The following is an 18,913-nucleotide window of genomic DNA, read 5'->3' on the forward strand; positions in this document are numbered from 1 at the left end:
AGGACTAGGCAATGACAGGCAATGACAGGTCTTACTCTAAAGTAACAAAAATGTGAAACATACTACAGTTTTAACCTGTTCATAGCCATTGTTCATTGGCTACAGTTTTAACAGGTTAAACAGTTTAACAGTTTTAACCTGTTCATAGTCATTGTTCTGATGATCTGAGTGAGCCATAAAGGAGGATTGCTTCAGTGTTTCCAGTATATGTTAAACATCATATCAGTACTGGACCACATTAAGTGCCAAACTAGCATACCATGTCATGCTTTAGAGAGAGAAAGGACATGTGTTTCCAATAGAGGAGAGAGAGAGAGAGAGAGAGAGAGAGAGAGACAGAGAGACGTACACCCTCCACACCCACTTATGACTCTCATGGTTATTTGACCCAAAACTGTCAGGGCTACTACGTCCAGGAACTAGATAAGTCGTCCAAATGCAAGCAGCTCATTAATATCACAGATACTCATAAATTTATTCCTAAAATAATGTAGCATATGCGTTAGTGAGTACATGAGTGTGTGTATGGCAGTTCTCACCAGTCAGGATCTCCTTGCGTATTTTGAAGGTGTCAAGGATGGGAGTAGTGATGCCAGTCATGGTGCCAATCATGCTTCCCAGACCCAGGTTGATCAGCATGAAAAAGAACATCACTGACCAAAACGGAGATGCTGGGAAGTGTGTCATGGCCTCTGTAAAAGCAATGAAGGCCAAACCAGTGCCTTGAACAGCCTGTGGGTAGAATTAGACAGAGATAAATTAGCAGACTTTTGGCAAAAGTTTGTTATAGGTGCAAATTCAGTAAGGAATAAAACACAATGGGGCATGCTATTATAGGAGAATATGGTGGTGTGATGTTATTCCCACCCAAAAGTTGATATATATATATATATATATATATATATATATATATATATATATATATATATATATATATATCAACTTTTGGGTGGGAATAACATCACACCATATATATATGTGTGTGTGTGTGTGTGTGTGTGTGTGTGAGAGAGAGAGAGAGAGAGAGATGATAGATCAGAATTTCTACTTTAATTTCCTGATATTTACATCTAGATGTGTTAAACAACTTAACATGGCACCTTTGGTGGCAGATCACTCATTTTTAGGTGAGCAAAAGTATTGGAACAGATAGCCTTACAGTAAATAACACTTAATATTTGGTTGCATATCCTTTGCTTGCAATAACTGCATCAAGCCTCCAGACCACTGACATCACCAAACTGTTGCATTCTTTTTTGTAATGCTTTCCCAGGCTTGTACCGCAGCTTCTTTCAGTTGTTGTTGTTTTGGGGGGTTTCTCCCTTCAGGAGGGGAAATGCATGCTGGATTGGGTTAAGGTCTGATGATGGACTTGACTAAAACCTTGTCTAAAACCTTCCACTTTTTTCCTCTGATGAAGTCCTCTGTTGTGTTGGCAGTGTGTTTTAGATCATTGTCTTGCTGCATGATGAAGTTCCTCCCAATTACATTGGATGCATTTCTCTGGAAATTGGCATTCAGAATGTTTCTGTAGACATCTGAATTCATTCTGCTGCTACCATCAGCAGTCACATGCAAGACCAAGCCATGAGACTACCTCCACTGTGCTTGACCCATGAGCTCATATGTTTTGGATCATGAGCAGATCATGTCTTTGTCCACATTTTGGCCTTTCCATCACTTTGGTAGAGGATAATCTTGGTTCCAGAACTTTTGTGGCTCATCACTGTATTTCTCTGCGAATTTGAATCTGCCTTCTGATTCTTACTGCTGATGAGTGGTTTGCATCTTGTGGCATGGCGTCTATATTTCTGCTCTCAAAGTCTTCTTCATATGGTGTATTGTGATACCTTCTCCCCTGCCCTGTGGAGGTTGTTGATGATGTCACTGTCTGTTGTTTTGGGGTTTTTCTTCACAGTCCTCACAATGTTTCCGTGATCAACTGCTGTCATTTTCCTTGGCTGGCCTGTTCGATGTCTGGTTGTTAGTACAACAGTAGTTTCTTTCTTTTTCATTCCAAATTGTTGTATTGGCTATGCCCAATGCTTGTGCAAAGGCTCTGATCGATCTTCCTTCTTTTGTCAGCCTCAGAATGGCTTCCTTTCTCACAGACATCTTTATGTTGGTTTATCCTTTTTAACAACAAATGCAGTCTTCAAAGGTGAAACCCAGGGGTCAATCTAAGAGTAGACACTCAGAGCTATTAAATGTTGAAACAATCAATCTAACAGGGAACACCTGGGCAACAAGAAACACCTGTCAGTCACGTTTCATTATTTCTGATCACTTGAAAAATGGCTATGTTTAAACAGAAGGTGTAATGAAGTTGTTTAACACATCTAGATGTAAATATCATGTAAATGTCTTCAGTGTATAGCAAAACACAAGGATATTTTTGTTAAACCCCTTGAATTAAAGCTGAAAGTCTACATTTCAATCACATCTTGATTGCTTCATTTCAAATCCATTGTGGTGGTATACAGAGGCAAAACTGCAAAATTATGAAAATTGTGTCACTTTCCAAATACATATGAACCTGACTGAAGAAAGTAAAAAACACACACACACACACACACACACACACCACACACACACACACACACATATATATATATATATATATATATATATATATATATATATATATATATATACATCACACCATACATTTTATCCATTTATAGTTACATTTTATGTTATGGAACATATACGAAACAGGTTCTGTTATCACTTCTGTCATAACAATATATTATAACAATAATAGCTATGAACAGTCAGCCATTCACCAGTTGTCTGTCCTGAATTATTTACTGTGTCAGAACACCTGAACAAACAGCTTTACCATGGACTGTTACAAAGTGCTGACACTGGAGACTCCTTCCAAAAATGTTACATAACCCTCTCGTCACAGAAAACTTCACAATATCAATATTCACACAGGTTTTTAAATCAGTTTATGTGGTACGTAACCCATACAATTCCCTGTGGAAGCTGTTATTATGCATTAATATAAACCTTGCAATCAGAACTGTCAGCGTTGTGCTATTGCAGAACATTAATTAACACCGTCTGACCAATCAGAGTTGAGCATTCAGCAGTGCTGTGTTATAAAGAATATTCAATCACTGGATTAAAACCTGAACTGATCCAATGGTAAAATAAAAGAGCAAAACTAATTAGACAGTATAAACATAACCAAACAGCATTAGATCAGTGGATTTTAGACTGACTTTATTAAGTTCATCCTCCAGTAGACACTGCTCCAGGCCCAGCTGAGCAAAGCTGTCCTCCTTCACGATTTTAATCACTTCATACATCTCAGTATAGTCTGCAGAGGTGAGGTGGGAGAAATTAACATGTGGAGGGATCAGATCATGACTCAGCACATTGGAGTTCAGGTAGCCCAAAATCTTCTCAGCATTCCTAGAATGAGGGCACAGGGATTAGATGATATCTGATAGCAATTTTGCATGCTAAGCTTTAATCACATCACTAATCAACCTTTTGCATACCTTATGAACTACTCACTCACTGAATAATGTCTCATAAAATTATGCTGATTACATTCAGATTTTATACTATTAATAGCACATATATTAAAAAAGTGCACTCACTCTACCACACATTTTTCATTCATGATGTTGGCCTTGAAACCAAGTACAGCAAACACCACCAGCGTGGCCAGGATGGAGGTGAGGAAATTGATGAAAGACACTAGGACAGCATCAAAATGGCAGTTGTTGTCCCTCTTGTTGTAGCTGGAGAAAGCAATGACTCCACCGAAACCCAGACCCAAAGCGAAGAAGACCTGCGTTGCAGCCTCACGCCATACCTGTGGCTCCAGCATGATCTCCAGCTGCAGGAATATGTATTCGGTGGAATGTTCATTTCTGCTCAATTACTGAAACAGAGCTCATGCATGATCAAGAACACTTGACAATTTTCCTTTCTTAGTCATACAGTGATTTATTAGCGAAAATTAGTTTCCTGTACCTATTTATATGCACCTCCTTAATAACTTAGTCCCATGGTCCCTTTCGGTCATGCATGAGTAATGAGTAATAAATTTATAGCTCTATAAATATGCATGACTTTTGCTGTGTTCACCACCAGGGGGAGACAGCAGTCAGAGTGGCACGCTAAGATAAGGACAGAAGACTAACCCTTGAAATTAGTTTGTGTTCAGAGGTGCTGACCCTTAAGTCAGTTTTAGAGCATATTGTGCAGTCCTGCTGCTTACACATGTGGAAAAAATAAGACTTTCAAATAACTGTGTATTTGTGTGTAAGTCTGTCTGTGTGCGTCTTCTTACCTTTGGTGTGAACATGTGAGCAATGCCGTCTACAGCCCCCTTAAGAAACAATCCACGGACCAGGAAGCAGAAGAGCACCAGATACGGGAACAGAGAGCTGAAGTACATCACCTAAGGAGTTCCCATAGTGCACAGGGAGTAGAGGAGAGAGTTTTCTTAACAAGATCAAGTACATGATCTGATAAATTAATAAAAGCTCTGCCAGTTTACAGGAAGAGAGGATTATTTTCATCCTCTTCTTATAGATGAGTGATCAATCATCAAACATATAGGTGCTTAAAATCTTCAGTGGTCAAAATGTGCAAAAAATATAAAAATGTATAGGTTTGAACTTTTGTATTGAGCTTGTTTTCACCTTTCCAGAGGACTGGATGCCCTTGATGACAGCGAGGCAGACAATGATCCACGCACCCAGTAGAGACAGAGTCATCCTCCAGTTCAGCCCTCCACTGTCCGCAATAGTGCTGGTTATGTTTAGTGTCTCACGATACCAAAAGTATGTGGTGGCAGAGCTTTTCTCACACTCTGGCTCTACAACTGCTCAGATAGAAAAGCAGGAAGGCAAGAGACAAACTGTAATGCCTCAATGTACACAATGTTAGTGAGTAGTTACCTGCATTCAATACAGCTAAAGTGTATGCCGGGTAAGGAAAACCCATTGGATGTCACTGTGGCCATAATATTTACTGTCTGTAACATATTTAGACACCTCAACAAAGAAAAAACCAAAACATAAATATACATCACATGGAATTTTTTTGTTTTTAATCTTCATTAGGCTATCTTCCTGCAAACCTTGCTAGCTAATTGTAATTTCCTCACACAGTAAATGTCACAGTTTGATCAAGTTGTTGGCTAGTTGCACGCTGTAGCGCAGCAGACAAAAGGCTGATCAGTTCAGTTTGTAATCAGGTACTGAATTTTAAAATTGTCTGTCATGCTCCTGAATGAAATTTTGATCCTTTTCACTTTTGCTGCTAACCAGACTTTAATGTGCTATAGCTTTATTCTGGTTGAGATACATGCAAAAGAGACATGTATTTCAGTTGAAGAAAACCTGTAATTTTCAGAACTTCATATAGCCGAAAATGTCAAAATTTCACCATGTAAATGGTTTTCTACATATGACATGCATGCTCACATTCAAATCAGGGATATATTTTTGCATTAAAATACCAGAGAAGAAAAAAAATCAGCAAAATAAAAATGTATGTACTATGCTCAGTGTCACAAATGAACATGAAAAATCATATCTATGTTACATTTTGACTTGAGCTTAATAAGGTGAAACTTTCTTAATAAAGGTGAGACCTGCAAATGTCTCTATATTGTGTACAAGATATCCTAGGGATTTCTAAATAACTTTTGCAAGGTTATTACTGTGAAATCAAAATACTAGGATGACTAGGATCAATGGAATTAAGTACCGAACATGATGGTTAATCTACATTTGACGTCTGATTGGAAACTGAGAGTCACTGCAGGTTTCTCTGTGTTCTCTAGTGTAATCCAATCACCAATCAGCCAAACCAATAAACTGGCAATGGCATGCTGGGAGATATTAAACACAACAGTTGGGTCTGTTAAAATAGCTTTGAAAGCCATAATGATGTTTCTGTACAGTGCCATATGTCAGATATTTGCTTCTTCTGTCCAAGGAGTCTACAAGCTTGCAACCTGACAAAAGCATCTGAATGTCAATTTCTTATATACTTGAATTCTATACATTATATTCTTTTTTCTGTGGTGTGTACATTTACATTTTTGCCAATGTTTTTGTTTGTTTGTTTGTTTGTTTTTTGTTTTGTTTTGAACTTGCTAGAAATAAGATTTGCCTTTTAAAACATAAAATTCTAAATTACGGGTTATAGTTTTGAGACTTAAAAAAAACTAACCCTAAATACAAATACAAGTCAAATATCAAAATATAGATTTTATGTAAATTAGGACAAAGGTGAAGCATCTAGGATTCCCAGAGAAAAGCAGTTAGTTTCCTCAGGGGAATAGTGATGCTAACCTTCTAGCTATTTAGGCTATGCTAATGCTAGCTGCTGGCAAAGTTAGCTGCTTAATTGAATATAGCTATTTTAGTAGAACATAAAGCCTTCAGATGCACTTAGCTCATTACAGATCATATCTTCCATTTTGCCTCCACTTAACTCTGCTCCATGTCTCTTCACTTCACTTCAAAGATATGGGCGTAAGAGGTGACTGTGATTAGCTAAATGCTGACTTTGACCACTCTGAAAGCATCTACTTTTCCCTGGGAATCCCAGATGCTTCATCTTTGCCCTAATTTACATAGTTTTTTTTAAAATATATTTTTGTATTTAGGGTTCAACATTATGAAATGACCCAGTCAGAGCCCAGATCTAAATCTTATCAAAAATCTGTGGAATGACTTGAAGAGGGCTGTACACAGGAGGTCCCATCGCAATTTGATAGATCTTGAGCATTTTTACAATGAAGACTGAAATAAAATTGCCAAAGTAAGATGTGCAAGATGTGCTAATTCTGTATTACAAGCAAAAGGTGTTTTAACAAAGTATTAGATAAAGGGTGTGCACACTTATGCAACCTGGTTATTGTATGTTTTTTCTTTTTCTTTTTTCTAAAACCTTTCTGTTTGCTTTTCAATTGAATTCTGTTGGTTGTTATATCACATAATAGGCAGAAAAGATCTTACATTATTGATCTTGGTTTCATTTTTCACATCACAAAAACCTGCAATTCTAACAGGGGTGTGTAGACTTTTTATATCCACTGTATATACAAGGGTGAGTCAAATGAAAACCTTAATTTCTTTATTTTGCATTGTTTTTGCAAATAGGTATCACAAAACTGTATTATTTTTCTACATAATCTCCACTTTGTTCAGTAAATGTTCTAGTGCTTAACGAAAGTCAGGATTCCTCTTTAAAAAAAATTCTATTCCGTTCTAATTTATGTTGCACTTTTAAGGTTTCCATGTGACTCAGCCTTGTAAGTCAAATATACAAAATTAATATTAAATTATTTTTGTCAACTTCCAAGCTCTATACATGCTGCTACATGTAAGTAATCAGATATATGTATAGACTGCTATTAAAATAATAGAAGATCACAGAGCAGAGCCATATACAACAGTGCAGTGCTCAATCTGCTTTATATCTGGAAATAGTAAGCCATTAAAGAGCTTTTCTTTCAATATTGCAGCACACTCACTGGCTTGGCTTCCATTTCTCCGGATGGGACAGTCAGCCCAGGGCAGAGGGAACTGGAATGACTGGAAGAAGTAGAATATGCTCCAGCCAATGATCACATTGTAGTACAGACCCACAAAGCCACACACCTTCAGACAGAGAATAAAAGACAAAGAGAAAATGACCATCTTGTTTTCTGCAGGTATTAAAATGTAAATTTGTACATTTTAATCAGATTTTACATTTTATATCAAATTTTGCTGATGCCTTTAGGCTCAGTGTGCAAAATGGCTTCTGGCTACATCACAGGTCCACAGCCAAGGGAGTTAGTGAATTATTAAAGCACATTTTGTCTCTGGCATGGGCCACTCTCTCTATCTTTGTGGCTATTATTAGCTGTTCTCATCACAGCAGACCCATTTCAGGACTGCTTTACTAGTCTTAAATACTGATATGTCCCTCAAACTGGCACCTCATTGCAAACAAGATGGCCGTGATGCAAGATCAGTTCATGAACAGAACACGGCAGATGAAGCAGCTTTGACTGCTTTTGGCAACAATGAAGACTTCTCTCAGTGGAGCACTGAGCCCAGTTTTTGTCACTATATACAGAATGTGATGATACAGGGAAGATTTTGTTCAGATGATTCTGTTTGGTCTATTATTTGAGTTAGAGAATCACCCAACAGCCAGGCAGATGGTGGACCAGGATTGAGTGACTCATCAAAAATTTATGGTTTCTTCACTTCATTTAGCTAACCATATGAAGTCCTGGTTTGGAATAAGGATGTCATCAGTCACTGCATTGAAGGGATTCTGCTGTCCAGCTAGAACAGTTACTGTACATTAGTAGTGATGTATTATGTGATCTGTGATAATGTAATTAATAAACTAGAGTTGAGAGTGTGCCCAGCCACAGCTATTCTTGTGGTCCTGAATGACCTTACAGAAACCTCTACTGCCATTTCTCTAGCCTACCATACAAAACCCACAGAGAAAGTTGAGAAACTTTAGTTAACTAATCAGCCATCAGCCTGCATTTATCTCCATTTGCTCACCATTAGGCTGGACACACCAATGCCACCCAGTCGAGGGCAAACGTAGTTCCAGACCCCAATGCTTCCTCTGCGGATCCTCTGACCCACTGCCAATTCCAGGAAGAAAAGTGGGATGCCAATGAGGATGAGGAGGATGAAGTAGGGGACAAGGTAGGCACCTGAAAACAAGATAACACCATATAGAGATAACCTTACAAGAACTGCGCTTAATGAATGAGTAGAGATATTATATTTTACACAACATGGGTCAGTATTACCAGCGATTTAAATACATTGCGTGTCATTTATCAAGCTGTATACAAACAAATTTATTCAAAAATTTTTCACAAGGGCTTTTACAAAAATATTGGTTTCTTTAAAATCTTCTGAGTTCAGAAAAACATTTGTAGCCCACAAGAGCTCGTGAGTTTGTGTAAATTTATGTATAAGCAGACTCACAAATGTCAACTTTGATCAATAGGATTCAACTCATTTAACTGGCAATGACTTACTGCAATTTTTATATGGATTATGCTGTCAAGTTTAAACCCTATAAAAGGAGGAAGAGTTAATGCGTGCCTATGGTGGCCAACATGATGCAGTGGTCAAGCTGCATTACTGGAAGATTTAGCACACGTTATGCTTAGGAGGTGCTCTTTCACCATTTAGTTGTCATTTTGTCATTTCAGCTCTCTTGTGAGCTTTGCCTTTTATGGAGTTTTTTCACAAAATGTTAATGACCTGTGCTGTGAACGCACTTGGCAATTTACGGCTGATTTATGGCTTATCCTCATATTATACAGATTTTTTAAGCTAAAATATTACATCTTAAGGCCCCTGCTTATTATTCAGTTCTTCACCTTAAATCATATTATTCAGAGACTACAGTGAAACTAATAGTGAATGTGTAAGTGATGTATGCCTCTGAGGGGTAAAGATAGGTTCACTGTAGCACTACTCACTTCTGAATGGCCATTCCACAATATTTCATGGATCTCACATAGAAATAAAAAACAGGAATACATCTGTCGAGTACTTTTTCTCTGGGATGTACCATGCTGAATGAGTTAAAATCACATAAGGATAGCTGAAAGCCCAGTAAGCATGAGTGAGCAGATAGAGCCTGATGCGACACAATGAAACAGCAAATCATTCAGAGGCTTGACGTCAAGCAGCTCCATGGTGACGGAGATTTCAGCCGAAGATGACCAACAACACCTTGATCCTGCTTTTCACAAGCCTCTGTTTGAAGTCAGAAAGAGCACTCTCAAAATAAGTGCATAGTGGACAGGGACTAATACAAGGTTATGACTGCGATCAGACTCTCTGATGAGCAAATAAAAAAAGCTGCTTGCTATCAGTTTGATTGTGAAGCTTGTTTGCTGTTGGGTGGCACACCACTGCTCTGTTTAGCCTTTTTGTACATGGGTTATTTATGCTGCCTGATAATGAAAGGGAAATTGCAGGCCTTGCATATAACTATAGGAGACAGACAGAAGGGTGCAGACAGACGGGTACAGAGTACAGCAGGATAGAGAGTAAGAGAGAGATAGGATAAAGGAAACAAGGCCCAGTGGGATGTCAGAAAGGAAGAGGCAACTCCATGGCTACTAGACAAGCCAGGGCATGTCAGACTGCCATGTTTTACCTATAGGCACACCAGCACTAACAAATAGAACTATATCTATGTCTTAAAATATCTCTTCTTGATCACAAATGCAGGAATGTGGGATGCCAGTACAAGATCTAAAAAAAATCATTTGTCTAAAATGAAGTTATGGAATTAAAAATTAAAAAAAAAAAAAATCCTGCTAATGGCAGGGAACTGGCAGGCATTGATGATTTTGACATTTTCAGAAAAGCAACAAAACCACTGTCAAAACAGAAAAACAAAATATGTCAAGATTCAACTGTAACCTCTACACCTGCATATGCTGTGAGGCAAGAAAAATAAATCTCTGTTCCTTTAAAAGAGACATTTTCTGTTTCTATAATAATAATAATTCTGTGTACAAAGACATTTAGGAATGATTCTGTTTTCTGAAACATTTCTCTCAGGTCACTGGATTTTCATCTACTACACAACAATACTACAATAACACAACACATATTATTCTGTGCAACAAATACGATACAACAAATACTAATCTGCCTTTTTTTTGCATAGGACTCACAATACACAGCCTCAGCACAGAGAGTAATAGCTGTTAGAAACATAATTGGTAAGGTAAGATTATACATCGTGCCCTCTGTGGCCTTGACTAGCCGTTTATAAAGTGTCTCTGCCTTTGGTTGCCATAAATAACTATGCTAAATTGCCAGTTCAATAAACTGGGAACAGAAGCCTTACATAACTTCAAGCCTTACAAAAATGAAGAAGTTTTCTATAAAGCATTATGTAAAGATTAATCTAGCAGCACGATTGGGCTGTAATGGAATACAATTAACAGTGTCACATATTCACAGTACACAACTGAAGTGTCTTCTGCAGTCAGGATACAGGCACTTTTGTATTGTTAGGATAATCTTTTTAGAATAATTCTCTACTAATTTAAAAAATTAAACTTTTTAAAGGAAACACCACCAGTGCCTGTTTATTAACTATTTTATAATCACATCCACATTTTCTCATTTACGTTCTGCACTAGAGAGCAGTGGTCAGTGCCAGAGGTTCAAACACACACCGTGACAGACTCTGTTTAGTGAAAATACAAACATTATTTATACAACTGTCAACCTATCAATTATAATTATCACTCATTTGATCGCTGAGTATTTTACATAAAGAGTAATTAATAAATTCATCATCCAAAAGAATAACAAATAAAACTGCCAACCAATAACAGCAAGGAATAGTGTGTATAGTGAAACTGAAGAATGACCATGCAGCATTGTTGTTTCCGATGTGCCTTTTCAGGATGTATTCTGAATAAGTTGCTTTTTTTATGCACTGTGATATGGAATACATTTAGGAAGATGTATTAAGTATTCGTCGTCAATATTCAATAACCCTCTCTTGCACTTAAAGAATCAAATAACTTTAATTATTTATAAAAAAAAAAATAAAAATAAAAATTTTGGAGTACTTTTGACAAAAGGATATTTTTTTCCTCATTAATATCTGGCACTGACATGACATTACCTAAAAAACATCAAGACTTTCCTGTACTTATTCCAGGACTAACAAATGCTCACAATAAGCTTTGACTTTAAGGTATATAGATGTAGAAGGGTAATGAAGTATAAACTCTCAATCCAGTGTCACCCAGAAGAGGATGGGTTCCCTTCTGATTCTGGTTCCTCACAGGGATTCTTCCTCAGGTCGTCTCAGGAGTTTTTCCACACCACTCTTGCATCTGGCATTTAAATATACGTCTATAAAGCTGCTTTGTGACTATCTATTGTCAAAGGTGCTATATAAATAAAACTGAATTAAAAAGCCACAGAAAGACATCCACGCCAAACAACCCAAATAAGTCCACCAACTCCTTACCTCCTCCGTTCTTCTGGCACAAGTAAGGAAAGCGCCAGACGTTGCCCAGCCCCACTGAGAAGCCCACCTGGGCCAGGATGTACTCCAACTTGCTGTTCCAGGCTGGTCGGCCATCCTCCAGGTCTGGAGAGATGTCAGGCCTTGGACCTGTGCCTCCTCCAGCCATGTTCATGCTCATCTGGCTACTCTTATAGTCCATAGGAGCCTCCAGAGCCAGCAGGTCAGCCACAGACTCGGTGACATGCTCATTGCTGTGCTCACGCTGTGTCACTTTACTGCTCTTAGGCATGGCTGAACTGTATTAAGTCAGAAATATGACTGGGACAAGATGGCTGGTATGCTAGTCACCACTCTGAAGAGTTAGAAGTTGTGTGCTGTGGGGCATCAGAGGAGAGAATTAGATATGATTGGGACAAGGATAAGCCAGTACAATTGTGCTTACATTCTGAAAAAAGTGGAACAAATATTAAAAATGATGTGAAAATAATGCGTCAATCATCATCAAACATTATGTGCTTGGTCCAATTTCTTTTTTTGAAAAAAAAAAAAAAAAAGTTCTTGTCCCTGTTACACTACTAAAATCTAATTTGCACACAACACACACGTTTCTCAATACTTTCCTAGAAAATTCTGCCCTGAAAGAGCAGAAACTTCATCTGAATTGTTTAGAAATAAGGTCATGGTGGCAACAATCTGCTTGTGTTAAACTTTGTGGAAATTTCCAACAAATCCTTTAATTCCAGTGGGTTACAATTACTAGATTAATATTAATAGTCTTAATAGATTAAGACTAGATGAAGTCTGTGCAGGCCTTTCTCTGCAAAGGCAGTCATTCTATGTTTAGAAACCTATGTTTATAAAAGCTAATTGATACACTGGATGGGAAAAAAATCATATGTGATATATAATACAAAGCAATTTTCTATCAAGAAAGATAAAAATAACTATGAGATAAAAAAAAAAAGATTACCATGAGACTGGTTTTCCCTACATCAAATTACAATGATAAGGAGAATATGGCTAGTCTCGCATAAGCAGGCTCTTCATCTAATAGACGAACGGCCATGTTTGATCAATCGAGGGCAAAAATTGCGAGGAATGTCTGTGTTGCTAGGCAATGCCCACTGAGTGTGCTTCACATCCTCACCATGCAAATACCATTCCAGCAGGACTCGATTCTGTCTCAAGCACAGCATCTGAAGTACCAATGTACAGCCCACATTATGTAGATGTAAGTTCAGATATGTACACCTCTACCATATCAGCATATTACACAACATTAGGTATGTTAATGATCAGGTCAACAGACCTCAGGGATCAGTCAGCTTTGGCAGCCCTTTTGCTTCATTTAGACTGTTTCTTTCTAAACTGAAGAAAATGTGTCACGATGAGATTAAATCAATTTACCGCAGATTGGTCACAGGATTTTGACATTCTCATCAACATGTGACTATGCTACCTAGTATTTACTAAGATCTCCAGTAAAGCACAATTTAGGAAAACAACTTGTCAACAGAATAAAGAATAGCATTGTGAATTCATAATAGCCCGTCATTCATAAGTCATTTTCATTGCAGTTGTTTAGTGGAGGTTATGATTTTTATATTTATTATAGAGACAATGCACTCTAAATGCACAGTCATCTGTATTTCATAACTGGCATGCATTAGAATTGGAGGTGCTGAGAAATAGAGCAGGTTAAGCAGACCTGTCTGACCTGCCAAGACTACTAAACCATTACATTGATTATGTCCACTATGCTGTCAAGGCTAAAACTTACTTCCGCTTCAGAGGGTATATGTAGCACTTTGCGTCACTGCAGACGTCAACCCTGCTGCTGGCATTCAAATTCATGGTCTCAGAGGTGACCACATAGGTGGCCTTGTTATCACTGAGCTAAATGTAAACTAATAAACTAAATGTCTTTCACAAATCAGCCATTTTTTTGTCCTCATCTGAGCACACTGTAGCAAGACATGGTCATTAGTTTAAAAACATAAGGTAGGTTTAGAGTATGTAAAAGGACACGCGTGTATCCCACATAGTTTTATATCAGAGATCTGAAAAACTGAATTATTAAATTAAAATATATAGATTTTTAAAAGAATAATGCATTCTGGCTTTGAAATGTGGTTCGTGTACTGATCTTTCTAGTGACATTTAAACTGTAAAGATAGCATAACCCTGGCTCAGCTTGTATAGCTGGGTTTCTCAAGAGCCAAAGATCCAAATGCTGTTACACATTACATCCCAGTTACAGCTGTAATGGGAAATGCTCCAGCCTGTCTCAATGCGTTGCTAGGCAGTAGGGCTTGACAAAATTCTCACTTCCATGCTGCATGTGATCCTCTGCTTTCTTTCTCAAGCATCCATCTGTCTGCATTCTGACAGACTGTCCACAACCTAGATAACAATCCTGGATCAAGAGAACTTAATGTTCTTGAAGACGTATACAGTTCCTTGGTATGAGTTAAATCTTCTAATTGAGCCATAAGAACACATTGCATCTACACTTTGACAGGTGCATTGCTAAGGCAGATGTTATGAAGAACCTTGCTGCATGATATTAGACTATTTAATGAATGACAACAATGCCTACTGGTAAACTTATCTGACAATGAGAGTTTGATTAAATACTTGTACGCTGATCTGATTATAAGGGTTTAACTGCCTTTGGGGACACTTATCTATTTTGGTCTAATTTGTTTTCATTTATAGTAAGCAATATATTCAAGCAGGGTGGCACAATATTGCAGTGGGTAGCGTGGCCTCCTTGCAGGTCCAGGGTCCTTGAGTCAGTCTGAAGTTTGGTTTACTATGCGTGCAGCATTACATAGGTTCTCCCCAAGTCCATGTGGGTGTACTCTGGGTTCTCCGGTTTCCTCCAATCTCCCAAAAACATGCTGTTAGGCTACATAACATTGCCCCATAGGTGTGAATGCGTGAATGCCCTGCGATGGACTGGCATCCCATCCAAGGTGTACTCGCACCTTACACCTAGTGTTCTCTAGCAAGGCTCTGGATCTACTACAACCATGACCATGATAAAGCAAATACTGAAGATGAATAAATGTATGAATATATTCTAGCAAGCTTTCCAGAAAATAGCACATGTGCAATACTCTGGACTTTGCATATGATCATGTATAGTCCTCTTATTAAAACCACAACTGGGACAACGAGCTCATCTGCGGTGATGGACAAAGGTGTCACACATCCACTGCGCAACATGCTCGTGTCTTATGACCCATTAAGACGAGCAAATAGACGAGCACAGTGGCGTGAAAACATGAACACGTGCTGCGCATAAACAGTCACGTCGGTGGAAGACAGCGGGCGCAGCGCATCCTCAAGGTCAAACAAGTGTGTCACGTTTCCTCTCAACAAGCGACGCATCATATACGCAGGGCAGGATAATCATTAATCATTAATCATTTTTACTGACATGCCAAAACATGGACACTACACAGGATGAACACAAGCCCATGCACAGAATCAGTGATGAGCTGAAATCTGTCCGAGCCTTTATCATAGCAGAATAGCTCACCAGGTAGAAGCCATCATTTTACTCTTTCTTGCAATGTCTGTTAAACAATATCGGAGAGGGCTTGCTTACCTTTTTGGACGTCAAAAAAGGCGATAACGAAGCGCCAGCATATAAATCAGAGCGTGCATGTAGAGCGTTTTCAGCAATACCCAGTGCGCAGCGCGAGCCTTGCGCAAAGCTCCACTGAAGCTGATACAGCTTCGCTATCAACCCAAAATAGTAACTTCAGCATCACGCACGGTCCAGCCCCGCCGGTCACAGGAGGCGGGCGTGTCGTCCAACCAACTCGCTGATTTGTGTTCTGGAAAAAAATCGCAGCGCCGCCAGCTTTTTATCGCGATTGGCGGAGAGCAAATTAACCTACTATAAGCGCGCGTGAGTCACCAGCGCGCTCGTGCGTCAGCGCCGCGTAAACCGGGCAGCGCGGGAACCGGCTGATGAAATACTGATGGCAGGTGATGCCAAGCTTAGCTGCTCTTTCATTACATCTATAAGAACATTGGATAGACATCTGATTACCTTTTTCATCTTAAACGAAAAATGCATGGTTTAATCGGTTAGCAAATGTCATACAAAAGCATAGAGCAGAATTTTGGTAGAAAAGAAAACAATAACATGGAGCATTTTATTGTACAGGTTTTGTTTGTGGCAGGTTTTGGAGTTCTCTATCCCTTAGTGCCATTCTCTATCCCTTATGGAATTTTTTTTCACATGTGATTATGTGAATAATATTTGCTCACATGTGGCATAACATGTGAAAGTGCATTTCACAATTTTATGGCCTGAAATTGTGCATGTGAACAATATGCAATCAAGAAAAAACTATTCATGTGAGAAAATCACATTTGAAAAATAAAACCACTACAAAATTATGTAAAAATAAGTCATTCATTCATTCAAAGTAATTGCTATTCTGGGAACACACCCTGGGTGGGAGAGGAGTCTCTCACAGTGCACCATGTACACACACATTCACACCCAGTGGCAATTTAGAGTAGCTAGTCCTCCTACTGGCATGTTTTTGGAGGTGGGAGAAAACCAGACAACTAGGAGGAAATCCACACAGACACAGAGAACATCCACAGACTCCAAACATCAGTATTTCAAGCTCAGGTTCAAACCAGGGATGCTGGAGCTGAAAGGTTGCAACACTGCCTGATGCAACACCATGCAACCCTGTGAGAAAAACCATCCATCTATCCATTCATTTTCTGTACCACTTTTCCTACACAGGGTCGTGGGGAGCCTGGAGACTATCCCAGGGGAATCGGGCCACAAGGCGGGGGATACTCTGAAGGGGTGCCAACCCATTGCAGGGCACTATCACACACACACTCCCATTCACACACTACAGACCATTTAGAGATGGCAATCAGCCTACAATGCATGTCTTTGGACCTGGGAGGAAACTGGAGTAGCTGGAGGAACATGCAAACTCCACGCACACAGGGCAGAGCCAGGAATCAGATCCCCCGACCCTGTAGGTGCAAGGCAATCGTGCCCCCCCAAAGTGAGAAAATCACATCTGAAAATGACATACATGTGAAAATGTATTAATCATATGGAAAAAAATCACATGTGAAAATAAAAGCACATGCAGTATATATGAAAAACCAACTACATGTTGAAAAAAATGTATGAAAAAGAAAAGTGTATTCACACATAGGAGACTTTTCTGTACGGGTAGACACACAGATGGAGCTCTACAATCACTTTGAGAAGAGGTGTCAGACTGTGTTTGACTCATTCTTTTTCCTCACACCAGAAAATTTAGTCTGTCCTTGACTTTTGCTATTTGTGTCCAATGTGTGAGCCACTACTGAGATATATTACAAACACAACCTACTAATGCTTCCTAGTTAATGATGCTTGCTGTGATGGTTTGTTGATGATTTGTCTGTTTTACGACATTAGGTTACTCCTCTACCAGATAGGTTAGGTTATACATATAAGTGAAGGCTATTATTTTTCTATTTTACATTTTACATGAAAAGTGCTGCCAGAAAATACCTTTTGCACTTTCGGCTGAGTTAATTAAAAAGAGTGCATGTTCTTTACTTTCAGCTGTATACAGGCATACTGTATAAAGATTGGACTGAGAGACTTCAGATATTCACTGATCAACTATACCAGTCACGTGAATAAACAGATGATGTGACTTGATTGGAGGCAGTGATTGGAAGGCATTGTGTCATGTGGTCTGTGTGTGTGTGTGTGTGTGTGGGTGTTGGATGTTTACAGAAAGGCTGGTATAAGCTATGGATATCAAATGTCCTGATGTGGGAGATCAGTGCATGGACACAGCTGGTCAGCTCTGTATAGACTCGGGAACATTAAACAGGTAGCTGTAATCACACCAGGTGGCAAGAGAAAGTGAGAGTTTCATTTATTTGCAAAAGATTCAAATAATTGCATTAAATGATTTTCGTTTTTAAATTAAGTCTCCCTTGGGCCTACAAATGGCATCATTTTGATGAAGCGCCATGTAAGGACATGCATGATAACAGGGAAAACAAATGAAACAAATCTAAAGTGCTCAGTAATCCCTTGTTCTAAAACATGCAGGCTTGTTTACAGTGGAGCTTCCCAAGCCTGAAGTGTGTGTGTGTGTGCATGTGTGTATACGCATATGCATGTGTGTGTGCTTGTGCATGCATGTGTGTGTGTGTGTTTGTATATGCGTGTAGCTCTCTTATGAGGTACACAGAAAGCTCCTCTCATGTGATTCACCTCACCAGAGCCCACTGCTGGGATCAGTTTCTATGGCAACAGCAGATCATATGATTCTTACTCATTGCACTCCTGCTTTTGTAAGGGCAGCATGAATGGGCCATGGATAAACAAAAAACGGATATTAAAACAACAACACAGGCCTGGTCTAAGCATCTTTTATCAAATAACTCTTTGTTCTGTCATGTCTCATAATTAACAATTTCATTTCTCTTCAAAAAGTAAAATGATGTTTGGTCTGGTATGATTATATCTCACATCTGTGTTTCTGCCGTAACTGTAGCATGTGATATGACACATACATTGCTGTTGTATCTGATTTTCCCTGCACACAGAAACAAAGGATGTGCTATTAATTATTGAGAAATCTCCATGATCACAGTGATGACCTTGAGCATGATAAATCTCCATAGATGGGCAACACATGCTCTCATCACTGCACATACTGAAGTTTGTTTGGCATGTCAATAGGGCAGCACTACACTGGCTTGTTGGGATGCAGGATTTCAAATATAACTGCTAATAATGCCCATATCTCATGTGTGTGTCTAGGTTCAATAAATCCCTAGAAAGTGCTCATCATTCCTCTTTACTGATAGAGACATCATATAC

General features: G+C 38.8%; 1 protein-coding gene across 2 annotated transcripts in view; it reads right to left on the reverse strand.

The window, feature by feature from the left end:
* Positions 1-15,958, reverse strand: part of slc6a17 (solute carrier family 6 member 17) — a 24,707-nt gene extending 8,749 nt beyond the window's left edge. For both annotated transcript variants that reach the window (XM_053236420.1, XM_026924087.3), the window contains exons 1-9: positions 15,641-15,958; positions 12,025-12,398; positions 8,553-8,710; positions 7,517-7,643; positions 4,668-4,849; positions 4,313-4,423; positions 3,615-3,856; positions 3,231-3,423; positions 540-732 (exon numbers count right to left, since the gene is read on the reverse strand). In XM_053236420.1, the coding sequence (XP_053092395.1) occupies positions 540-732; positions 3,231-3,423; positions 3,615-3,856; positions 4,313-4,423; positions 4,668-4,849; positions 7,517-7,643; positions 8,553-8,710; positions 12,025-12,313 (1,495 nt within the window). In that variant the 5' untranslated portion in view covers positions 12,314-12,398; positions 15,641-15,958. The remainder of the gene's footprint in view (positions 1-539; positions 733-3,230; positions 3,424-3,614; positions 3,857-4,312; positions 4,424-4,667; positions 4,850-7,516; positions 7,644-8,552; positions 8,711-12,024; positions 12,399-15,640) is intronic.
* Positions 15,959-18,913: the final 2,955 nt, after the last annotated feature.

This window comes from Pangasianodon hypophthalmus, chromosome 8 (assembly GCF_027358585.1).
Source record: "Pangasianodon hypophthalmus isolate fPanHyp1 chromosome 8, fPanHyp1.pri, whole genome shotgun sequence".
In the NCBI taxonomy this organism is placed as follows: Eukaryota; Metazoa; Chordata; class Actinopteri; order Siluriformes; family Pangasiidae; genus Pangasianodon; species Pangasianodon hypophthalmus.